The 26,604-nt window shown below is 33.9% G+C and overlaps 1 protein-coding gene across 9 annotated transcripts in view; it reads right to left on the reverse strand.

Moving 5' to 3' along the window:
- The window catches only part of KIF21A (kinesin family member 21A), a 186,016-nt gene that overhangs the window by 34,739 nt on the left and 124,673 nt on the right, over positions 1-26,604 (reverse strand). For 2 of the 9 annotated variants that reach the window (XM_056799002.1, XM_056799000.1), the window contains 13 exons: positions 23,748-23,816; positions 23,445-23,659; positions 22,732-22,885; positions 22,390-22,584; positions 19,822-19,923; positions 18,216-18,381; positions 17,760-17,780; positions 13,925-13,985; positions 8,771-8,825; positions 7,033-7,247; positions 4,263-4,370; positions 3,286-3,414; positions 1,064-1,102 (listed from right to left, as the gene is read on the reverse strand). In XM_056799002.1, the coding sequence (XP_056654980.1) occupies positions 1,064-1,102; positions 3,286-3,414; positions 4,263-4,370; positions 7,033-7,247; positions 8,771-8,825; positions 13,925-13,985; positions 17,760-17,780; positions 18,216-18,381; positions 19,822-19,923; positions 22,390-22,584; positions 22,732-22,885; positions 23,445-23,659; positions 23,748-23,816 (1,529 nt within the window). The remainder of the gene's footprint in view (positions 1-1,063; positions 1,103-3,285; positions 3,415-4,262; positions 4,371-7,032; positions 7,248-8,770; positions 8,826-13,924; positions 13,986-17,759; positions 17,781-18,215; positions 18,382-19,821; positions 19,924-22,389; positions 22,585-22,731; positions 22,886-23,444; positions 23,660-23,747; positions 23,817-26,604) is intronic. The other 7 variants (XM_056799004.1, XM_056799001.1, XM_056799008.1 and 4 more) reach the window with 4 other exon arrangements.

The raw sequence follows: 26,604 nt of genomic DNA on the forward strand, positions 1-26,604 counted from the left end.
CAAATTTTTGGGGAAAAAGTCAACTATTGAATATTTTAAAATAATACGAATGAAATTGTTGAAGTTATTTTCAACAGAAACTAAATATAAAAAAAATTCTTTGTTTTTCTCCAGGAAATCCATAAAAGTGTTTATCAACAAATAGGAACATTTTATCTCATCTTCATCCTGCCTACATTCTAGAAGATTGTCTGGTAATCAACAAAATGTCTAGATAACAGGGAAGATAAGAGATGAAAGGTGACAAAGGGAGAGAAGAAAAAAGAGGGAAAAGGTAATAGAAGATTCAAAAAATAATTCTTATCCTTGTTGAGTTGTTATTCCCTTAAATAAAAAACTAATGAAGTGTATAATTCCATACATTAAAATCCTGTTTCCCTTTTTTCTTGGTTAGAAACCTTTTTTCATCATTCATATCATTCAAGGTATTTATTGCTCTGTAGAAATTTTTTTAACCCATATTTTCCATCTTAGAATGAGTATTACATATTGGTTCTAATATAGAAGAGCAGTAAGGGCTAGGCAGTTAGGGTTAAGTAACTTGTCCAGACTCACACAATTAGGAAGTAACTGAGGCTAGATTTGAATCCAGGACTTCCTGTTTCCAGGCCTGGCTCTCAATCCACTGAGCCACCTAGCTGCCCCCCTCTGTAGAACTTCTTAAAAATTCTTGATTTAAAATAATATTAATAGTCACAAGTAGTATCTCACTCATAATCCCTCATATATCCATGAATTAAGTATAGTTAGTAAATAGACAATAATTATTAGCATCTATGTATATATAATTTCCATTAAAATATATTATGCACACAGCAAGCAAAGACTGAAAATTTAAAAAGCCATCATAACAAAAAAGTTTATCCCTCCTTTCCCCTAAAAAGCATGCTTACAAAAGGGTAAATTTCTGGCAAAAAAAAGTAAAAATCAATGCAGCTTTATGGTTTAGAAGGAAAAAAGAAAGGGCATGCAAGAAAATAATGGCTTTGCTTGGAAAACTCATGAAAGACATTTTAGGGCACCAGTAAGAGACCAGAATGCAGGAAAGAAAGAGAGAAAGTACCTGTGTACCTCCGACAGAGAGGAATCACTGTCATCAGACCTATAACGAACAGTGGTAGTAGCATGAGAAGAAAGAATATAGGTATCAGCATTGTAAAGTTTCTGAATGAACTGAACATTAATAGCATGGCTAACCCAGAAATGCTGCCAACCTTTTGCTTGTGATATCTCCTGGGACTCTGAGTTAATATCAGTAATTTAAAAAATTGTTAATATAGAGAAGTCTAACTTTTATTTCAAATTTTTACTGTTATTCCAAATTTTCTAAGTCATAACTTATTTCCTGGAAGAATACAGAATGCAGGGAGGATAAAAAGACTATAATAGAAATTCCTTTGATTTTAAACGATTTCCATTTAATTTTCTTAAATGAAAAATGTTAAATCTATAAAAAGAGGAGTCTCTCATTTAGAAGCTCCACTAGGAATAAGTATAGTAAATTTCAATTTCATCATAAAAAGAAGCATAAAAATATTAAGTTTATTTAAGCAAAGAAAACACAATTTTATTTTTATTGTACAATTTACTCAGACCTAAAGATAGTGGTGGGGTATCACTCTGTGGCTTGTAAGTCTTCAAAATGGAGAATGGTCATGTTTATCCTCAAAAGATTTAGGAAAAGTATGGGGTAGAGGGTAAAGTTTGATGGGGTTTGAGATAAAATTTAGTGTTTGGAATTTGCCTAGCTTGAATCTGCTAGTGTAATAAATGGCCTACGAACTATTTTAGCTTATTCAAAAGAAGACTTATAGAATATAAAATTGATATAAGAGAGTTCCTGAAGGAAGAAAATATGTTGTATATTTGGGTATTGACTATAGCAATTTTTCATTTTATAATCAAAACTTTGCAAATAGCTTTCAGCTTTAAAATGATTATTTATAGAGTCAAATTAAGTTGGTAATTCATAAAGTAATTTCATCAAGAAATGTATATATGTTATCAAAATTATTCCAAATTAAAAAAAAATTTCTTATGACAGTGAAAGGTATTATAGATATTATTTGGTGACTTTTAAAGATACTTAATGAAGTCACAACTGCCAAAAGGCTAATTTCTTTCCTAAATATAATTACAAATATTAATTAACCTAAATAAAGATAATAAACATTTTACATATAAGTTTAAATAAATTAAACCACTTTGATTTCAAGAAAATGATTTCAAATAGAAATTTAACTTATATCCGCTCACTATACTTTTGTTTGCAATTTTTTAAATTAATTAGCAGAAAGTCCTACATAAGCTAGATTGACTTATTCATGGCATTTTGATGGTATTCTGTAAATTTTATGATCCATTGACAAATACTTGAAGAAAATGAATAGCCCAGAAAAGCAAGCAATGAAAAAATATACATACTCTCAATATGCTACTATTTAAAATGAAAGCAGTTTCCAAATATTAATGAAAATTAATATGTGAATTATGCCAATAGGGTCAGTACTGAATTTTTTCAAGAGATTCTTATTTGACAATTTTTTTTAAAGTTTGTTTTTAAAATCTTAATGTTTGTACTGTCAGCATGTTAAAATAAATAACTATTCCTTTTTCCAAAAACAGAATTGATGCCATTCTTTGGTAGAAATAACCTGACAGATCAAAAGGATTAAAGTCCATTTAAGAAAAGTCATTTTAGGGGGCAGCTGGGTAGCTCAGTGGATTGAGAGCCAGGCCTAGAGATGGGAGGTCTTGGTTCAAATCTGGCCTCAGGCACTTCCCAGCTATGTGACCCTGGACAAGTCACTTAAGCTCCATTACCCAGCCCTTCTCACTCTTCTGCCTTGGAACCAATACACAGTATTGACTCCAAGACAGAAGGTAAAGGTTTATTTTTTTTTAAAGTCATTTTAGACTATTATATCTGAAAGAGGTTATTTTGCCTCTAGCAACACAGAATATTGGGGTGAGAAGATATAATATAAGAATTGAAGAAGTCCAAACTTAAACTTCTTGGGGCCTTAAAGATACTTTTTTTTTTAAAGGAATCAGGCAAGTCAAGCTCTGAAAGTATATAAGTACAAATCTTCTAATAGTAAATACCATACAGAAGGAAAATAGCTTTCTATAATGCTTGCTCTGTATTTCATTTAAACATCTATCCACTGGAAAACAAATTTTAAAATGTAACAAGTATTTAACTTGGGAGAAGATGAAAAGTTTTTTGGAAACCATATTGAAGAATTTAAAAGTGCTATGGAAGGTCTTTCCCCTGAGACTTACTTATCCTGCTGAACTGATGTGTTTCCCTGAGAAACAGTAAGACGACTAAAAACATTCAGTTCATTACGGGGCCGGCTTGGTGGGGAAGAAGGAGGTGAAAGACTAGCCTCTGAAGTTCCAGAATCTGAGCTACAAGAAAAAAAGAACATTAAAAGATGTGTCTTTAGTTGGTTATGATTTGTTAGAAAAGGTTGAATGAAACATGTGTAGCACAGCTTTAATTAATTCCAATATAAAAGAAAAGATAGCATGCAATCTCATAAAAATTCTGCAGAATGAAAAACCTTGATGAATTCTTGTGCTGACCACTGGATCAGACTATAAAGTTCTATGCAAAGAAACCAGAAGTTGGTGTAATTATATATCTTCCTCAAAGACATGCAGAATATTTTGCCTAATTTTTATATTTGTAAGATATGTATTTGCCTCATTCCTAAAATAATCTGAAGAAATTAATTTCAATACAAAAAGGCAAAAATAATATAAAAAAGGCAGGTGAATTATTAAAATCTGAGTCTATGTCTCTAGGCATATTTAATTTAATAACCAAAATAGCTAAACAATCTGAGAGATTAATTCTTAGAAATTTGTGATAAATCAATGTGACTAAAAGTTCCTGTCAAATAATTTGCCTTATGGGTACCTCTGTGTATGCACTTAGCATCTTCCTCACTTGAAATTTGCTTTTGAGAGGCAGTTTGGCTCCAGGGATAGACAGAAAAAATGGCAGTGTAAATAGAGACATGGATTCAAGTCCTATCTCTGACATGGCAAATCATTCAATCTTTCCAGGCTCTAGGAAACTATTATAAATTGCAGAAGTGGTACTGACGAGCACTGGTAGAGGAGTTTTCTTAGCTAGGAATATCCTATAGTAATGAAATAACAGGTCCAATCTCTATCCCCACAGTCTTTACAGATGCATTATCACCGAAGAGTACATTTTATCTGGGACATGAAAGGCAATAATAACTTACTGCTTTTGTTCCTTGGTCTTCGATTTTTCTGCTCTCTCAAATGCCTTTCTCTTGGTTAATGGTGATGGTTCAGGTATTTTCTTTTCAGGTACAGAAGACTGTCTAGAGCTAAGATGATAGAAAAACTTCTTTAAGTACTAACATTTAAAAAGTTGAAATATAATTTAACTTGCCACATTGCCACTTTTATCTGGCCATTTGCCCCATAATTATTTCCCTAAAGGAGAAATTAAATAAAAAGCATAATGTGAAAAAGATTGAAGAGAAGAGAAACTCTGGACAAGAAAACCTTCAAATTACTTGATACATTTCATTAAATATATACATTTTATATGGTTCATTTGACATTTAAACATTAGTGGTGCATTATTTCATGTCTATGTTAAATATACTTTAAATAATGGTTAAATTGGATATAAAATCAAACCACTAATTATCAAGGAAGTAATTTAAACGATTTAAGATATTATTTTTAAATGATGTGTATTAAATTAACAAGCTGACTAAAAACATACTTATATAAATGAATTAGCTTCATTTAATAGCACACTAAATTATGAAAATAAGAACTGCTCTCTTGGAATTCAATTCAAGAAAATTCAACATTTTTAAGCACCTACTTTGTACAGACACCTTTTTAACATTTTTAGCACTTAACTTCCCCTCCCCTATAAGCTATCAAAATTTTATATTGTCTTGTTCTTATTTTTATATTACAACAAAATCCTCTAAAAGGCAGTTTATATGAGGGGAAAAAAATCTTTGCTTTATATTTATGCTTGACTACTAAAAGGATTGTTTTATTTTGTTTTAGGCATCTAATTTATTTCCAATTTATTGCATAAATAGTGCTGCTGTAAGTATTTTTATTCAGATAGATCTTTTCTAAATCATTTGTCAGGAAGTATGAACATTTTGGTGACTTTTATGGCATACTTCCACACTGCTTTCCAAAGTCAAAGCTCAACTAACAGCAATTTAGGTTGGCAGTTTTTCCACAATCCCACCAGCTTTGGACATTTTCATCTTTCATCACAATTACCAATTTGATAAATATAAAGTAATACCTCATGCTTATTTTAATTTGTATTTCTTCGATTCATTGTAATTTGAACACTTTTCCAAATGGTTGTTGGTAGTGTTCTTAATATATTTCCTCTTTCCAGCATTTAGCACGACTGGAAAATAGTAATGGCTTAATGCATGCTTAATGACTTGACTTGCCTTCTTTCAAAAACTTTCTAGAGAATTATTTTTAAATGACAATGTAATTTAAAATATAGGTTCCATAGGATAAGTGGAAAAAATGTGACTGTTAAAGCATAGGATATTTACCTCAAAATGTGAATCTGAATTTGACAGAGAGCACATATTGCAGATGAAGTATGGCATACTTTGAGTAAATTATTTTACTTTAACAATAAACAATTTTAGCTTTTATTAATTAAATCTTCATAACAATTCCAAAAAGAATATTTACAAATTAACATTTAAGAAAATTAAATAAATTAACAAGGAGACATAAGACAACTGTGCCTTCCATGATCAATAAAACCCAACACAAAGGCTAAATGATAAAAACTACAAAAAGAAGATATTACCTGAGTCTGGACTCCAGGCCATAGTCTTGGAGTCTTGAGGCTCCAAAAGTTTCTATTCATCTGACAGACTACATATTAAAACATGCACGTGCCTAACATCCACTCTAGCCTCGTAAGCAAATTTTATCATAAAAGCACTGAAATGCTCAGCTGTGTCAGTTAGCAGTGTCTAACAGCAACTGCAATTATTTGGAACATCTCAAGCACATGCAGGAAATATTTGACATCATTAAAATTAAATCTAAACTGAAGTCATCAGAAATATTTGTAGAAAATAAAGGTTATAGTAGAAGAAAAGATATTTTTGAGTAGGGGAAAATGTGTTAATTACCTTATCTGCAACTTTCAAGCCTGATATGGAATATATAGATCATTATTTTTAATATTCTTTAACACAGCTATGCTGTTGGACCTACAAATTATTTGGTATGAAAAATGTCAATAGATCTGAACCAGGAAATGGTCAATATAATTTTTAAATATGAAAATCAATCTGCGGGAATAGATATTTTTCGACCAACAAAGGAACATAATTTTTAATAGAACTACCTCTGAGCTAAAGTTGTATATGTAATGAAATACATACAATGAAAAGAAGTGAATTGCCAGGATGGCATGTGACAAGATTATGAAGGGCTAGAGCTGAGCATAATAACAGGGATGGAGACTGTAGCCTCCATTTATGATACTTTGAAGAAAATACCTTCTACTGAGAAATCCTTAACTGCAATAAATTTCAAGGAGTGAGGATCACTATATATTTTAATTAAATTATGTTCAATATTAGAAAATGAGGACATGTGCAATGGATTTACTGACCTCATTTCAACAGAGCATAATTTAGATGTTTAGAATTAGGATTAGAATTTATATTTATGCAGTGGCTCCTTAAAAAAACAAAACAAAACAACCTTTCACATAAAAGATCCCCTCTAAAATTTATAAATGAAACAACTTTAATTCTGAAAAAAAAATTCATCCAGAAAGATCCCAAAATCCACATAAATTTTAAGGTATGAAAAAAATTAATGAATAAAGTGCATCTAATATTTATTAGTTTGAAAATTATAGATCCTATAAATTAAAAAAATATTAACTACATAAGATATCTGCAACATGCACATAAAAAGCCAAAAGATAGAAAGTTAGTTTAGCTGGGCCAAACTTACATGCTGCCTATCTTAGAAGGTAAGCCAGACGGGGTAATGAGCTCTTTATCCCTAGCAGAAGTACCACTTGTCTCTGTATTCATTCCAATCTCTTGCCCTTCTGCAACAGGTGTAAGAGGGCCAGACAAGATGGCATCTCCTGTACTAGTGTCTGAAGCTAGTTCACTGCTATCTGCATAGAGCAATTCCATTTGAGTTGTGGTCCTCCTTCGTGCCTAATACCCAAAGGGGGAAAAAAGCAGTTAGAAGCAAACTATGATTCAAAAGATTAAGAAATATCTAAAACTTTTGTTTTAATTTTTAATATGGAAAAAATATGTCAAGATGCCATGTGAGAAGATGAGGGTCTAGAGCTAGACTTAGGATGTGAATAAATGGAAATTTTAAAACTGCTACTTAATTATAGGACCAGAAGTTAAAGCTTGGTAGCTTCCTCTATAAAATACTGAATATATTTAAAACATTCAATAATTGTTATAAAATTGTACTATCCTTATGGCACAAATGTGCCCCTAATTCATAATTAAACTAGTAGAGAAATAAACCACTTTTTAGATTTTTGATGAAATGTTCTTATAGCCTAAAGAATATCAAGTCCAATCCCATTCCTTAGATGCTAGATTTATGACAAGTAGGATGAGTGACTTAAGTGTAAGTAGAGAGAATACATAGATGGGCCAATGTACCAAAAATATCAAGCACCAAAATGATAGAAAGAGGGCTGGATTTGGAGTTAGAGGATATGAGTTCAAAACTCAGATTTGCCATTTTTCTGTATGACTTTGAATATTTCAATTAACTTCTCGGGGCCTAGTTTCCTTAAAAGCAATCTTTTACTGTTCTAATCCTATGAAGAGCTACACAGATATAAGTCCTAAATAAATTGGCTAAATCTTTCAATATTATATACTTCTATGTGAATTTTATGTGAAAGAATATAAAATATAGAGTAGGAATTTTAAATGAGACTTCTTAAATGTAACATATTACATATAGCATTTATACTCTTAAAGAACCACCTTTACAAATACACACTGAAGCTTTTGAGTTCTTTAATAGTGACAGGACAAACACTGTTCAGAGGAGTATGTTATAAAAAGACAAACTTTAACAGTAAACTCTTTGGTCATTCTGAATTACTCAATGTTTGTATACCATTTCAGCCTCCTTTGCTTGTTTCGGAATTTCCTCTTCTAATAATATTCTGCCCAAGAAATTATAAATGAAACACAAGTCCCCCCAAAAGAAACCTGCTTCATAATTTTTGGATATTATTTAAAAGGTAAGACAAAAAACTGTTTCTCAATCTTGGAAGCACAATGGCAAAATCTTCCAAGTATGACAAGCTAGTATAAAGGAGAGATATTTTGTAATATACATGTAAAGGTGAGACAGATGGCTGAGTCCATCAATCAATCATTCATCCAAACACATTCACCTCTCTTAAAGGAACTAACAAAATGTCACATCCCCAAACTTTAATCAGGCAAAGACATCCTACAGGGAGAAACTCTCAGTCAGGAGGCCTAGTAGGGAGGTAGTCATAGCTCCCCTCCTGGGACCCAGTGTGGGATTGTGAGTGGGGGTTGAGCAAGTGCAATATATAAGCAATATGCAATATAGAGATAGATATATGTAGTGTGTTTATATACACATATACTTATATATACCCAAAAGTACAGGAAAGATTAGTGGTAGAAATTCACATTTTTCCTATTATTCCTTTATTTCACCTTACCTTGTTTTTTGGTTTAACTTCACCACAAAGCTTCATGAGGTCTGAAGACAGTGAGCTAAAGGTAAACAAATCATTGAAAAAATGCTTAAAAAACTCTACTCCACAAATGTATTGATGGCTGAAAATTCTTAATTGGGACAACTTATCTTTGTTTTGCTATTATCATATTATTATTATAGCATAGTAAGGATGACAAAACTATACCAGTGGGACACAAACTCTGGCAGCTTTAACATGCGACTAAAGATTTAAATGGACACTTAGGTGGTGAAGTAGATTGAGTGCCAAGTCTGGCATCAGGAAGATTCATCTCTGAGTTAAAATCTGGCCTCAGATACTTTACTAGGTGTGTGACCTTAGGCAAGTCATTTAATCCTGTTTGCCTCAGTTTCCTCATCTATGAAATAAGTTGGAGAAGGAAATGGCAAACCACTCCAGTATCTTTGCCTAAAAAAACCCCAGTGGGGTCATGAAGAGTTGAACATGATTGAAAATGACTGAACAACAAAAGTAACAAGGATTTAAGTATGGTTCCAAATGACAAGGTCAGCTTTCTGAGGACCAGCATAACTAATTATAGACAAGCCCAGGACCAGCTGTTAGGCTATCCATAAATACTAACCTGTTGGACTCTAAATGAGAGATCCTTATCCAATCACCAATAAATGTACTGATGGAACTAAATCACATCAGCCTTGATAGTCTTGATATAAGTGAAACCCGAAGACAAATGTGAGTGGTAGTGTGAATTTCAAAACTACTCAACCCTGTTCAAACCATTCTTTAGAGGATGGGATTTGGCTATTTCCTGATCAATAACAATGGAGATAACAATGACAGAATCAGGTCTTGGAAACTACAATCTCCACCCTACTCAGGGTAACAGGATTTAGGAAGGGCTGCAGCAAAACTCAAGATTTAATTATTTGAGAATATGACCTTCAACAGACATGTGCAAAGGGGACAGACCTCTGGGAGGTCCTGGGTTAAGCTAGAGCCACCATTGGAACAGGGGAAACACAGGAAGTGAGGTAGAGGACAGCTGAGGAGTCTGGGGACTTACTGTGTGGAGGAAGGAGGTTGTTGGAGGCTGGTGGCCTGGAGTGGAGGCCCTGAGACTGTTTCTCCATTTTGGTCATGTGAGTGATAGGGACTGATCTCTTTTCTTTGCCTCGGCTATCCAAGGCCTTGGGCCTTTGGCCCAGCCTAAGCAGAGCAGGTATTTAAGCCCTATTCCCTTCTCTCCCCCTTTCTCTCTCTCTCTCTCTCTCTCTCTCTCTCTCTCTCTCTCTCTCTCTCTCTCTCTCTCTAATACCTTTCTTCCTCCTGTTTGTAATTAAAAACTCCATAAAAGATTGACTGCTGACTTGAGTTTTCATTTAGGAATTACATAGCTGAATTCCTTGGCGACCTTAAATTAATATATATCAGTCTTTTAAAGTGATTTCCATATCACAGTAGCCAAATGGAAGAATAACTCTCAGCTTCTTTTCAAAGAAGCAAATAACAGGGTGGGTAAGACTAATTTCATTATGCATCCAAAGATAAAAAGAAACAGCATAATTTCTTAGAATGCTTGATTGTTATATATGGCAGTGTTCAGGATTATCATTTGCAAAAAGTCAACTGAGGACAACTGTAGACTGACATCTGTTGCAGAGAATGAGGAGGTAAAGAAATTCAAGGAATATTTTAAAACTATTCTTCAAGCTATAGCAACATAAAATACATTATAAAGGTTAGGTACAGGGAATGATAGTTAAATACAATGGAAAGTATTTTCAGGATTAAGAGGGCAAAGATAAATTTAAGAGGTGAATTACACAGAATTAAATGCTTGGGTTCTTCAAGAATGATCTAGGGGGCAGCTGGGTGGCTCAGTAGATTGAGAGTCAGGTCCAGAGACTAGAGGTCCTAGATTCAAACTTGGTCTCAGACACTTCATAGCTGGGTGACCCTGGGCAAGTCACTGACCCCCATTGCCTACCCCTTGCCACTCTTCTACCTTGGAACCAATATATAGTATTGATTCCAAGATGGAGGTTAAGGGTTAAAAAAAAAAAGAACGATCCAGAGCTACTGAACATAATGATCATCAAAGCACATCACAAAAAAATGAAACTAATTATATCTTTGTAATAGGAAATGACTGGCCATTACTTTGGCAGACATGTCTAAATCAAATGATGCATATTAAGACTATAAACTAGTTATAGCTAAATTCAAAATCAATACCAAACTGGAAGAAAAAAATTGAAATGAGAAGATAAAAGGTTAAAATCTCATCTCTTTCACTTACTAGCTAGTCACTTAACCCTTCACCTATTAATTGAGAAAGGCTAGAAAGATGACTTCCATATTTTAATCAGACTATAAAATTCCAAATATTGAAAATTCCTCCACCAATACAAATGGAGGTTTGTTTATAACTTGCCACATAAGTTTTAGAGGATTATTTGTGATTCTAAAATGTTAAGTAACTTGCCTAGAGTCACATAGCAAATAAATGTGGTAAGTACGGCTTGAATAGAGATTTTTCTCTCTTTTGTACTTTATGGACTCATCAATAGTCTACAAATTATGCCAAATTTCCTCTTTGAGAAGATATGATATACAATTAAATGAGCTTGAACATGATCTTTTAAGTAAGCTATCAACACCAAGCAAGATGGAAAATGGATGAAAGGACAAATAATAATATAGTCTATCACCATTTCCTAAGAAAGCCACTGTTACATGTCAAATGCAAAATAACCTAAAAGCCTTGTGAGTCAGACTTGCAAAGGTTGTCTGCCACTGGCATATAAACATCCAAGACAGAATTCACATCTAAGTGCAGATGTTCCTGCAGATGGGTAACATTTTGCATCAAGACTTTTAATACTGTAGGACATTCTAAATAAGATTCAGAATTGCTCAAAATAATTCAGTGGTATTATCTTTGCTAGAAAAAACAAGTGGATAAAGAATGCCAATTGACAGACTATGATAGGAAGCTGGAGGGACAGCCCAAAGGGCAAATGTGGTTGCTAAGGTGTTTTTCAGTCATATCCAACTTTTCATGACTCCAGTTGGGGTTTTCTTGGCAAAGATACTAAAATAGTTTGCCACATTCTTCTCCAGCTCATTTTATTTTTATTTTTAAATTTAAATGTATTTGTTTGTTACATTAAAATACCCATTTAACTCCGTCATTTCCTCCCATTAGAGAAAGCATAATTTGATAAATAAGATAAATGTATATGTAAAACTATGTCTTCTTTATTTCTGTTTATCAATTTTTTCTCTGGAAGTAGACATACACAAGTCATTCTTCAAACAATATTTCTGCTGCTGTATATAACATTCTCTTGTTTCTGCTTGTTTTACTCTTCCTCACTTCATGTAGGTCTTTCCCTGTTTCTCCAAAATTAACCTGCTTGTTATTTCTTACAATGCAATAGAATTCCATCACAACCATATGTCACAAATTGTTTATCCATTCCCCAACTGATGGGCATCCCTGAAGTTTCCAGTTCTTTTCCATCACAAAGAAACTCCTATGAATATTTTAGAGCAATATGTTCCAGCTCATTTTATAGATGAGGGAACTGAGGAAAATAGGGTTAAGTAATTTGTTCAAGGTCACACAACTACTAAGTGTCTAAGGCTATTTTTGATCTCAGGAAAAGTAGATTTGCTGACTCCAGGCCTGGCACCACCAAGCTGCCTCAAATATAGTAGACTAATGGAGAGGCACACACGCAAACATAAATATGCAATACTTATTTTTTCAAATATATAAACATAAATATACATATTAACCTATCTATATGGATATAAATATGTCATTATCTAACTATGTCTATGCATAGAAGTATATAATGCACACATACCTGAATACATATATATGTAAAAGAGAAAGAAATAAAATAGGAACACTATTTTTGGGGGCCCTATCATATAGGCTGGCCTAGCTTTTCCTAAAACCTTAATAGGCTCCATTAGTTTTCCCTTAAAAACACTGAAATTATCCCTGAGATTTAATTGGCTCAGGGGATTAGGCTTTGGTTCGTGACTTAAGTTCCTGGATAACAGAGTATAAAAGGGGGAGGGCCACAAGGAGCTCTGGCTACTTTCTCAGGATTCTGACCACTGTCCAGAGAAAAACTCAGAGGCAGTAAGTTGTGTTCATCTGAATCAAGGCTATGTGCTTGTTGAGTATCCTTTTCATGCTGTGGCTAAGAATATGTCCTTTCATCAACTACTAAATGTCCCACAAATGTCTCATTCATTCCAGTCTAAAAGCTGAGGTACCAGGCTGGTGTGGCTGGGCCTAGCCTACCACAGATGGGCAGTGACCTGAGTCCAGAACTCAACTGGAAGAAAATTACACACTTTGTGTCTGAGAAACTGTTTAATGCTTTTAATTACTCAAAGTTTCTTCCTGAAACAAAATCCTGTCTTTTAAAAATAAAAATGCTTCTGGTGATATATCATGGCCAAAAAAGAACATGATGATTGTCAAAGAATGAAAGGATGATGGATTGGTATATGGTGGGTACACACAGTATTATAATCATCAACTAAGCACTAAAAAAAGGCATAAAAGCTAACATCAGAGATGGAGGTGGAATGGTCACTTTTGGAGAGTCAAGCAATAACTAATGAAGTCAAGCACTCTTTTGTTATCTGTTCAAAGTAGAGGAATCCATAGGAAAATTTCTTAGTGCAGAGCTTCCTGTAGAGGTTTCATGGAAAGGCTTCATCACATAAGAGGTGTGTGATATGCATTACTGAATTGAAAATCCACATCAGTAAGATTAAGAATCCATTAAAATACTGAAGTAGGTCTCTGGTTGTAGAAAATATTCATTTAGTTAAGTAGCTTTTCTAATATAGTACAATTTAATATAGTTCATATAATTTCTTAAAAAGTTATAAACAATATTTTTTTAAAAAGCTGGACAAATCATTTAACTTGGGCAAGTCATTTAACCTTTGTCTCAGTTTCCTTATGTATAAAAAAAAAATTATATAATAGAAGTACTCGTTTCTCCCAAGTGTTGTGGAAGTAAAATTATATAATATTGGTTAAGCACTTGGAAAATCTTAAAGCATTATATAAATGTTAACATCATCATCTTCATTATCAGCATCATTATAAAGACTTACCTTCCTTCTATTCCTGGGCTGTTCAAAGGGGCCTCCTCATCAGTACTATCCTCTACATTTTCTAAAAAACAATTTCCAAAATAGAAAAATAGATATAATTTACATCATAGCCCATTAAACCAGCTACCTAGATTTCAATGTAGGTATTTCTGTTCTAGTCACTAAATGGAATAAAACAAAAGAAAATATATAATAAGATATTTTTTCTAGATTAAAGCAAAAGATAAACTTAAAAGTGGGAAGTAGGAGGGATAAGAAAATAATGCATGACATTTCAAGGATGAGCACAATTCTATGGATTTGTGAACATACATATCCTTTGCTCCAAATTTTTACTGTATCATTTCTTAATCAGAAAAGAAAACCCTATGATTCCACATGGGTGTACTCTAAGGTGAATCATTAACATATAAACTGTGTACTTAAACTATAAAGTGAAAACATGTTTAACTTGCATCAATTAAATTAAGCTTGAAAAAAAAACAACCCAAAAACCTGTGCCTGAAATTTTTTAGAAGTTATACACTAATACAGATCTAATTCAGTTTCTCAGGATTCTGAGTGCAAATAGGAAGTTGTGTTCATCGGAATCAAGGCTCCATCCTTGTTAAGTATTCTCTCCATGCCTTAGCTAAGTTGATGTCTTTTTGTCAACTACTAAAGGTTTTACAAGGGTTTCATTTTATTCCAGGCTGAAAGTTGAGGTACTGTACAGGTTGGTGTGGCCAGGCCTAGCCTACCTCACATGGACCATGACCTGAGCCCAGAACAGACGGAGGAAAAGTGCACACAGCATGCCACAGATGTCAGCACTTTGATAAACTTATCCATAATAAACATAACTCCAGTCATTTCAGATAAATGCACCAAACTAATAACAACAAAAACATATAAATCCAATAGTCAGGAAAATAAAATGCCTCCTTTGCATTTTTATGGTCCCCCATTTCAAGAAATGTGGCAGCTAGATAGCCCTGGGTATAGAGTGCCTGGCCTACTCAGGAAAGCTCACCTCCCTGAGTTAAAATCTGGCCTCAGACACTTACTAGCTGTGTGACCCCAGGTAAGTCACTTAACTTTGTCTTCCTCAGTACCTCATCTATAAAATGAGATGGAAAAAGAAAATGGCAAACTACTGCAAAATCTTTGCCAAGAAAACCCCAAATGGAGCCACCAAAAACTGGACATGAATAAAACTGAGTAACAACAAATATTTTAAGACATTGCGCTGATTTGCTTGTTTGTGGCTTTAAAGTAATATCAGTAGGAAAATGATTGATCAGTATACTGCTCTAACACCTCTTAGATCTATACCCTTCTCTGTAGTCTCAGAGCCACAGTTTCAGATCGCCGCCTCAACACCTGAAATAACATCTTAAATAGCCTTCTTGCCTCAAATCCTTACCCTATGGACTATCTAGAATACTTATCTCCTAATCTCGTGGTGGAGAATTGGATTAGAGATACTAAACAAAGTTTTTTTTTTTTTAAATGTTGTTTACAACCCTTTTGCTAATGATTTAATAAAATTTTTACATAAATATACATTAGATATTGGTTCATCATTTTCTTTCTTTTACTTTTCCCTGGTGTAGAAATCAATTGTATTCATTTCACAGGAGTCTAGAGGAATTTTTATTTTTCTTTCTTTCTTGCAAACAATTTATGTATTATTAGAATTGTGTTTTTGAATGTTTGACAGAATTCACTTATAAATTTGTCTGGTCTGGTTTCCCTATCCCCACTCCTTTGGGAATCCATTTGTAGTTTGTTCAATGTCTTTTTCTAGGCTGAGCAATTACTTAAATCTTCTACTTCTTGTTCTGTTATTCTGGATTTTTAAAAATTTTAGTAAATCCTCGTCCTTTTCATTTAAATTCTCAGGTTTTTGTTAGCATGTACCTGGGCAAAAGAATTTTTTAATAATTTCCTTTATTTCCCCTTTTCTATGAACTCTTTTTCAATTTTTTACATCAGCAATTTATTTTTCTGCTTTTTAAAAAGATTAGCTAGTGGTTCAAATTGTATTATTCAAAGACTAGACCCTAGTTTTATTAGTTGAGCAATTCAATGAGTTTTTATTATCAATTTTATTATAATCTTTTAACTTTCAGAATATCTACTTTAGTATTACGCTGTTTCCTAAAACAACAACAACAAAAAAAAAAACCCTGTAGTTTAATTACTGGTGCTCCAGGTGGCTTCACTAGTGTGGTGCTTCTCTCTACCTTCCTTATCTTCACTCATTTACTGGAGCCTGGACTGGTTTCCTCCTTCAGAGATCCAACCTAGTCTGCCAGAGTTAAGGGTGGCTACCTCAGATGTAGGTCCTGTTCCAGATTCCACTGACTTTTGCTCATATTTCTATGTAGTTTTGTTTCTCTTGAGTTTTCATCATTTTTAACTTTATCAGGGGTTCTTCTGGAATACTATCTGGGACTTGTCCAGAAGGGCCAGGCTCCTTTACCAGCTTTTATATCACCATCTTAAGCAGAAGTCCTACCCACTCAAAGTTCATGTTAGGGGCCATGAGTCCTTTTGTGACTCCACCTACACTATGTCACCTCATGCTTTGAATGACTTGTTCTGTAACAAGTACTTATCTCCAAAGAAGTAATGAGAAGTAATGAGATTTACTGAATAGTGAGAGTGAGATGGCCTGAATCAAAAAAGGAATAGGCTCAAGTCTCCTTTTAGTCTGATTATGTGACCCTGAGAAAGATGCAGAGTGGAGGTTTTTTTTTTTTTGGGGGGGGGGTATTACCAATGTAGGAATTTGTTTTGTCTGACTATTCTTTATTTTTATTTATTTATTTATTCTTTATTCTGACACTCTTCTTTATTTATTTGTTTGTTTGTTTGTTTATTTTATAAAAATCCTTACTTTCTGTCTCTGAGTCAATACTGTGTATTGGCTCCAAGGCAGAAGAGTGGTGAGGGCTAGGCAATGGGGGTTAAGTGACTTGCCCAGGGTCACACAGCTGGGAAGTGTCTGAGGCCAGATTTGAACCCAGGACCTCCCCTCTCTAGGCCTGGCTCTCAATCCACTGAGCAACCCAGCTGTCCCCTAAATTTTCAAATTTTAAGATTAATTATGAAAAAATAAAACTTCATGGAAACAAGAACATTCCAAAAGAACCTTTCAGATTTTACCTTGCTGGTGAAATTTATCTAATACCTCTGGGTATTCAGGTGCAAAGTCAAAAAATATAGAAAGGCTAAATTTCCTAATATTATGTATAGAATTACTCTTCTCATACTGACAAAAAATAAAATTCCACATATAATCCATGGAAGTAGTTTAAAATGCATGCTTTTTTAAATGCTGCAATTACAAACACTGACATGCCAGTCTATAAAAGTCTGTCTTAAATATCAGGATCAATAACAACACAATAGGCAAATTCACAAAGAGCTTAGGTTCCAAAATAAGTTACTTGATGTTAAAACAAGGAATGAAAGTTAATAGATATGTCTTTAATTAATACTATTTGCTGTATTTCTCTCAGCTGTAAAGAGAACATAAATGAGATGCAGTCTACTACATAGGGCTTACAAGAAGTCACAGGTTCTACAGAACTTCAGAAGACAGAAAGGTCATTAAGTAAGGCCTATTTCTCACTCTGACCCTCTGGTAATTAAGCGATGAACTGCAACACAAAGTAGTTTTGAATCATGGAGAAAAGTAACTTTGTGATAGTATGTTTATAAAAACAGTACATGCAAAAGCAGGTGACTGTTAAAAAAAACAACACTAAGATGCACCACAGTTAGTGGACATGAATAATTAGTAATTCATGCAGCTGTAGAGTACACAAAAAGCTAATATACTCACCTAATGATATGCTATCTAGATCTGTGTAAACAATAGTAAAAAGGAAACAAAAAGCAACACTCCAATCAAAACAGATCCAACTTCAAAAATTGTCCCATAAAATAAGATTATGTCCTGTTTAACTTTAAGAGAAGTAGAATAGATGCCGTAACAAATATAATTTCATCCTTTGATACATATGATCTGCTTAATATCTTAATAGTCTTAATGACACTCAAATAGCTTAGTTGAATTTTTAAGATCATGACAACTATATTATAAATTATCTTTTTTTCTGTTCTGATCTATCTTCAAAACAGTTCCTGCATACAAATTACAAACATGGAATAATTTTCAGAAACCTAAGTAAATACAGCATCTATTCACAAAAGTAATGGGAAAAATATCTAGCACAGCAGGCAGCAAGAGCTAAAAATAACCATGCATTTTAGTAAACTAAAATGTAATCAAAATTACCTTGTAAAGCATGTCCTAGTAAAGCATCTAGCTCAGGATTTAATTCTGCTTTCTCTTTCAACATATGGAATAAAAGCTGATTTTGAGTGGCACTAGTTATTTCCGTTTGCTTAAGTCGCCCTTCAAGAACTTTAATTTGGGCCTCTTTCTGGGCTGCTTGTAGACCCTGAAATGTCACCAAAAATTAAAATTAAAAATGGGCCACTTTTGAGAAATGAATCAAAATTTATTTCTCCTCAAATGTCCACATTATTGAAGGATTCCCTCTCACCTCGGGAAAAAACTGATATGAATCACAGGACAATTTAACCCAGATTAGCCACAATCACATTTTTTACTCATTTGGGAGTAAGAGGAGAAAGATGTCTTCTAGTCAAACAGGTTTCAAATTAAACCGCTATTTTCTTTCTTCTTTGAATTCTGATTGAATGTCTAAAAATCAGTAACAAAGCAAAAGCAATATGCTGGGATTTGGGGGCAGCTGGCTAGCTCAGTGGATTGAAAGTCAGACCCAAAGACTGGAGGTCCTGGGTTCAAATCTGGGCTCAGACACTTCCTGCCTGTGTGACCCTGGGCAAGTCACTTCACTCCCATTGCCTAGCCTTTAGCACTCTTCTGCCTTAGAACCAATACACAGTATGGATTCTAAGATGGAAGATAAAGATTAAAAAAATACTGGAATTCTTCTAACTTCTAGAACTTTTATCTTTTTGCTTAATGCAAAAGGGATATTAATTTAGTCTCTAGCTGTTAAAAATTTTAGGATAGTAAAAGACAAGCTAATGAAAAATGAACAGCAAAAGTGATTCTGCTATCCAACAAAATGTTAAACTATGCATATCCCTTTACCCAGCAATACTACTACTTCTACAGTCCTAAAGAGTTCTAAGCTAGGAGGAGGATATATATGTACAAAAATATTTATATCGGCTGTTTGTAATGGCAAAGAATTAGAAAATGTGGAAGTCTCCATAAATTGGGGAGTGGCTGAACATGTTACAGGATATGTATGCAATGAAATATTATTGTACCATAAGAAATGATGAAGAATGGGTTTGGAGAAATCTAGAACAACATGAACTTCTGCAGAATGAAGTGACGAGAATCAGAAGAACAATTTAATAACAATATTGTTAGGAAAAAAAATTTTGAAAGACGTAGAAGCTCTCATCAGCACAATGATGAACCATAACTGGAGAGGCCTCATGATGAAATAGGCACCTTTCAATAGAGAGGATGCACTTAATTCAGATGGAAACATTTTTTGGATATTTCCAATGTGGGAATTTGTTTTGCTTGACCATACAAGTTTGTAATGGGATTTTGTTTTTCTTGCTTTCTCCAATAGGAGAGAAGGGTATTTTAAAGGGAAAGTGGAAGAAAAAGAAGGTGGATCCTATATAAAAATAATATAAAGTTTTATTTTAAAAAATCAGTTTGACATGTATAGGAACATGACACATTTTCATAGAACCAATGAAAGTTATTAGGCACAGTAGTTATGTTTTCAGAGAACTGGGCTGGACCTGATTAATATGTTCCAGGATGGCATAAATATTTAATACTATGTTTAGTGTACTCCCTAAATACTGTATTTGTACTTTACCTTATTAATGCCCATTGACAGAAAATGGTCTAGAAGATAGCGAGCCTCTGTAAGAGTACAAGCATTTATCACTGCTGTGACATCAAGGGTCTCTCCTTCTTCCTAAAACACAAACAAAATTGTGATCATTAATTTGAGCTAAATCAATTAACAACTACACAATGAATGTTTAATATGTGTCCTTAATGTTTTAGCAAAGAATTCCTGCTAGTGTAAATATTTTGGCTTTTATATATTACTAAAGACATATATAATTGGAAAAGTAAATGTAAAAAGTAGCAAGAATAATAAGAATCCAGGAAAAAAACCGCAAGCTCAATCATTTGGGTGGGTCTCTTAGAAAATATTTATTACAAAACATGGGGAAAAATCCACACTGGATTAGATGATGTTGATGTTCTTCATGGAAGGAGTTACCCACACTGAAGAAATCATGGATCCTAATATCACATTTATTATTTGTAAGGCAATGTTAACAATTTGGAAAAGCATAAAATGCAATCCCTGCCTTAACATGTTTACAATCTATTAGGAAGAAAAAATATAAAGACATATGTGAAAAGTGAAGTAATATTATAAAGCAGTGTAAGTGCCACAGGAATCATAAGTTAAAAGGAAAGAATACTTCAGAATAAGGTATCACAGAAGTACAGAATCCCAAAAACTGTCTACTCAAACTCTTCCCTAAGGTATGAATCGGTAGTGTTTTTAAAAATTATATTTATTAATTGGTAATAATTTTTCAAACTAAAAAATAAAATTATACTTATATAGTATTTTCCTTATTGTATGAAAAGTATTGTTTCCTCTATTTTACAGATAAGAAAGTTGAGGTAATTTTTGAGCTGGCCTTTAAAGGTTGAGTAGTAGTTGGTAAAAGAGAGGATAGAAGAGGGCATTCTTGGAAAGGAGGAACTGATCAAAGCCATAAAGGAGAGAAAGCACATAAAGTGCATTCTTGGAGAGGTGTGGGTGGGAAGGAATAAAGAACAAATCCAATTTGGCTAGAAGAAAAGGCTTAGAAATTAAATATTGGAGAGCCCTGAATTTTTGTTTCCAGTTTAAGATTGTTCAGCGTAAGAGATACTGAATAAAGCTCCTTAACTTCTGAGGTTATCTCTGTTATAAATAAGACTTTAAGAGTAAGTAGTATAAATATAGGGTTAAGAAATACCAGCAAGGATGGGGGATGGGGGGAGGAAAAGAAAATGATCTTTGTCTTTAACGAATAATGCTTGGAAATGATCAAATAAAATATTATAAAATTTAAAAAAAAAAAAAAAAGAAATACCAGCAAGGACAGAAAGCTTGGAGTATTAGACAGATAGCCAGTCTTGGAGACAAGAAAGCCTAGGTTCAAATCCTGATTCTGACATAGACTGCCTAGTTGATCAAGAATAGATTATTTAATTTTACAACACTCAAGAAATTAAAAAAAAAAAAAAAAGAACAGTTGTCTGTCTATATTGGTAGAAAGAAATTTATTAAACTAGAAATTCCTTATACTAATGAAATAACAGATTTGGATCTAATAATGATAATGTAAAACTTTCAGTCACTCCCCATTACCTATGAAACAAAATATAAACTCATAATACAAACTATAAACAACTTTACATTAAAAATCTTCCACAATTTGACCATATTTTTAAACACTTCCTTACATATACTATATATTGCATCCATGTATTTGACCTTGAGTCCTTATAACAGAATAATTCCCCATCTTTTCCTATTAAAACAAGGCCTAACTCAAACATTATCTGCTCTATTAAGTCTTTGCTAATTTTCATCTCCACTCCAAACTACGTATTTGCTCTCTTCCTCATTAAATATTTCATATTACTTTATTTGGACCTCTCTTAAGTACTCATCCCCCTTACTAGGATATAAGTTTCCTGATGATATGGACTTAGTAAATTATTGCACTAAATTGTTGAAATTTTTTAACTAGTTGTAACTCCTTCAAAAATGTTTCAATTATTTAAATGTTTAAAATTTAAATGTTAAAAAAGCAAAAATGTTTCATTATTATTTAAAGCCCCTATTTTTAAATATAGATATGTTTCTAAAACAAGCACATACAGTGATAGTCAAGTAAGATGAAATAGGTGTAGACTGAACTAAAATAAGGGTCTTTAGATTCCCAACAATGCTAAATAAAGTGTGTTAACAAAAACAAAAACAAAAAAACCCTTGTAATAAATGTATTGAATTGAATATAAATTTCACAAGGGAGGAAGGAGAGGAGGAATAAATAAATGCTTGCTCAGTAAGGAAAAAAAAAAGCAAATAAAAGATAAATAGAAAAGAAAAGTAACTTCACACACACATTTTCAGAGGACTAAATTTAGTATTTATAGACATAGTTTTATGACCCATTGGCAAAATCATAGACTAGATAAAGACAACTAAACCATAAACTACCTTTACACATATTAAAAGACCTCTACAAGTTTGCCAAGTCATAGAAAACTCAAATATTTTGTTGATTTTTAAAAATTAAATGTAAATTTAAAAAAAAGTTCCACTGCACCAAGTCACCAAGTATTTTTTAAAATTACTGACCTTTGCTTCTTCCATCTGCATGATATTGGCTTGACAATCAGAAATACTGTCATTGATGTAATCTATATTTGCAGTTAGTGACTCCATCTCTTCATTAATGTTAAGCACATTTCTATCACTATCTCCATTTTCCTTAGTTAATTTTTCCTTTCTTTTTGAAAGTTTCTCTCTTCTTTTTGTGAGTTCTTCTCGTTGCTATTGACCAAAAAAACAAAAAATGGAACATGAAAAAAATATTAACAAAAGCAAGGCTAAGAAAAAACTTTTTTAAAAATTGGTATATTTAATCATGGAAAGAGTAAGTTGAACCTAACATCTAAATTGAAGTATTATATGTCATACCTTAAGGAGTCTATTCATATCAGCTTCCATATTTGAAATTGTCATTCTCTGCATAATGATGTCTGTGACCCGACGCTCAAGTAGCTGCCATTTCATCCGTGCTGTCTTTGATGTGAACACACGACCAGTTATTCCTTTTCTCTGGTATTTCTTTCTGTAAACATTTGTATAAAAACATTTCTGAGCATAATTTTAGCATACATATTTACATAATACAAGGCTTTTCATGTAATCACTCACTCACCAAAAAGTAACTATGTTAGACCCTGGGGATAAAGACAGGAATGAAACTGTCCTCCCCCTCAAGAAGTTCACATTCTCTCCAAGCAGACCATGTGTGCATCTGTAGCCAAATTTTTATTATTATTATTATTATTATTATTATTATTATTAGCCATATAATATTATTAGCCAAATTATTTGGTGTGAGGGGGAGATAGGAAAGGCTGTGCATAGAAGGTCGCACTTGAACAGAGTGAGCATGAAAGGGACCTGGGAATTGTGAGGGGAGAGGGGAAGAGGCAGTGCTGCTGAGCTACAAAGGGAAGTGTGAAGACAGGAGAGAAGAAATGGGGTTTGATGTGTGAGGAAGAGCAAGCCCAAGTCCTATGTGAAGAGACATCATGTATCTAAGGCTGGAAAGGTATGCTCATGTACATTTAGGGGCAATACCTAAAAGAGCTATTTCAGGAGAAAAGGAGAATTATTTCTACCTGGTACCATTCACTGGAACAATTGGTAATGCCTGAACTCTTGCAACTGGAATCTTCATTTTCTGTTGTATTCCTCCTCTGGCTGAATCTGAATCTACAGAAGTTATATTAGACCCTGAGTCCTGAACAGGGACATCAGGTGAGCTCAGTTTCCTAACAACTTTCCCAGCTACTTTATCTGACATGGGTCTTACTTGCCGACGAAGAGCTGTAACCTAAAAAAAGAAGAGATGAGCTCATGTCCTTACTCTAAGAAATTATTAAATTTATTACAAAAATTTCCAAAACATCTCATTACTATACCTCTTCTGTTTTACGACGAAGAACCACTTCTTGATTTCTCTTTTGAGCTTCCAGAAGCCTGAGTTGATGCTACAAATAACATTAAAGAAGTCAAGAGCGGCAAAAGTAAAAACCTATTATCTCTCATTCTATTCCATTCTGGTCCTACTGAGAGGAAATATGCTTTCATATAGAACAGGTGTCCATAAAAGCAGCCCCAGACTACTTAACATTAACTATGTAACAGACCATAACATTCCTAAGTTCAGCTCAAATCAGACTAAAGCATTGTTGGGAAATATTTAACATGATAAATAAAAATATAACAAACATTTAACAACTAAGTCAATAATTGCCCACAGAAATCTTTTTGCAAGGATTAGTCCCTATTTCTACTTGAGTTTGACACCATTGGTGTAGAGAATTGAGCAGAAGGTTCACATTCAAGTCCTGGCTCAACCATGTTATTTGATCTATCCAAGACTCATTTTCCCTCTCTATAAAATAAAGTAATAAAATTAAATGACCTACTTCACAGAGCAGTGAGAATCAAATGAGACATATGTGACACATGTTTTATAATCACCGAGCACTGTATAAATGTCATTTAAGAGGCAACTGTGGCTCAGTGTTTAAGAGCACTGGACCTGAGTCAGAAGACCTGAGTTCAAATCCAGTCTCAAGACACTTCTTAGTGGCTTAGTGGATGGAGAGCTAGGAAGCCTGGAAGACCTGAATTTAAATTTAGACTCCAATGTTTCCTAGCTATATGGCCGTACCCAAGTTATGTAACTTCTCACTGACTGAAAAAAGGATCCTCTGGAGAAGGCAATGGCAAACCACTCCAGAATCCTAGCCAAGGAAATGCCATGGAGAGCTAGGGTCCATGAGGTCACAAAGAGATGGACGTGGCCGAATGACTGAACTACAACAAAAGTTTTCATTTAACATTCAAGAATCATAACTCTGTTCTGCTATTATTTTTTATTTCTACTAATTCTTCTCAGAGGGAGTCTCACATGGCAGAAAGAGAAAAGTCCTTGAAATCAGGAAGATAATGGTTCAGGCTGCACCACTCAAAGAGATACTCTAGCAGGTACCCAGGAAGGCCATTTGACTCCTCCATGAGCCAGGCAACTCACTCAAACCACAAGATGAAGAGCAGCCACCCACTGGCTCGGGAGCCTGAGGGAGTCTCCTCACTAAGAGCTCCTCAGCCCAACAAAACCACACCTCTGGGCTCCGCTCTTCTTCCCCTCCCAACAGTGATTAAAGGCTGAGATATCAAGGAGTCTGCCTCTGCTGAGATGGGCCTGGACGTTCCACTGCTGATCAGCATCTCAAATGAATCAAGCAGAGTCACGTCTGGTTGGAAGACGCAGTGCTAGGCAGCAGCATGCTGCTTTGCTGGTTCTGGGATATGAAAGAGAACCCCTAGAGAGTACTATAAATACCAAAACTACAAAGAAAAAGTCATGCCAATCACAGAAAATCATCCAAAAGAAATACTTTTAAGAGCAGCAAGGTATAGTGGAAAGTTTGCTGAACTTGGATTGAGAAGAGGCTTAAGTATCTGAATCCTTCCTCCTATATGCACTACCTGCAGAGCCATAGGCAAGTCTGTTAAAATCTCAATCTTAGTTTTGTCTGTAAAATAAAGATGAGAATGCTCACCTGAGTACTGTTGTAAAGATAAACTTAAAAAAAAAAAACCTTATTAAATTCAAAATATCAGCTATGACCATTTTCAGGAGTAAGTTCTTTCAATAAAAAAGCCACTTGTGGCAGCTGGAATTCATGCATAAATTTTTATTTTTATCAGCATTCTATGGCTGTATTTGGAAATATTAACTTGGGTGAATTCCAAATGAGACAGACCATGTCATTCCTGAATTTATTATTTAGTGGTTTGCCAGTTTGTTTTCAAGTATTCCAGACAATTTCTAAAAAAATGGTGACTGCATTTGTATGTTTCTTAAACATTGTAAGCTACACATAAGAAGTATGATAGGAACTAATGGGAAAAGCTTCTGACCAACAGACCTGAACTCTCTGCCTGAACCAGGAATTGAGTGTCTGTCCCTAGACAAGTAATTTCATGTCTCATGATCACTTTTTCTTCAAAGATGGGGTTTAGATGAACTCTAAAATCACTTTTAGCTGTAAAATTCTATGATCTATAGAGCATCTCCCATGTAATAAAGAGTCCTAGATTGTTTTTGAGGGCTTTGAAAGGGGTCACACTGCTGGTAGATGCCAGAGGCAAGATGTGAATATAGACCTTCCTCTCTAGTCATTCACCATTCTACTTTATTCAGAAGGAAATCTCAATTAAGAACTCTGCCTGTGTGCAAACACAGACCCATTCACACTTAGGCTAGGAACTCTTATAAGGCAATTTACAGAGTTATAGATCCAATATGCATCAGCCCCAAGAGGCGGTACAGATTATTTCTAATCCAGAGATGAAGACACAGGCACAGAAATCAACTTGTCCAAGGTGGCATGGCTATGAAGTGGCAGCCCCAGTACATACTGAGTCACAGAATCAGAATCTCAGATAGCAGTTTGGAAAGGACCTCAGATATTGCTCAGTAAAACCCAGTCCTTATAATGAATCTTCATTACAATCTATAGAGCATCCTTTGTTTGCAGACCTCCAAGGAAATTGACTCTGTTTGGGATAGCTCTAATCATCAGGAAATTTTTCTTAACATCAAGCCTAAATATACCTCCTTACATCCTCTACCAAAATTGATCCTAATTCTGTCCTCTGGGGCTAAGCAGAACACATCTCACTTCTCTTCCATACAATGGTCCTTTAAAAGCTAGAAAACAGCCAAATGGTCCTCAAAAGTCTTCTCTTCTATAGACTAAA

Source organism: Monodelphis domestica, chromosome 5 (genome assembly GCF_027887165.1).
Source record: "Monodelphis domestica isolate mMonDom1 chromosome 5, mMonDom1.pri, whole genome shotgun sequence".
In the NCBI taxonomy this organism is placed as follows: Eukaryota; Metazoa; Chordata; class Mammalia; order Didelphimorphia; family Didelphidae; genus Monodelphis; species Monodelphis domestica.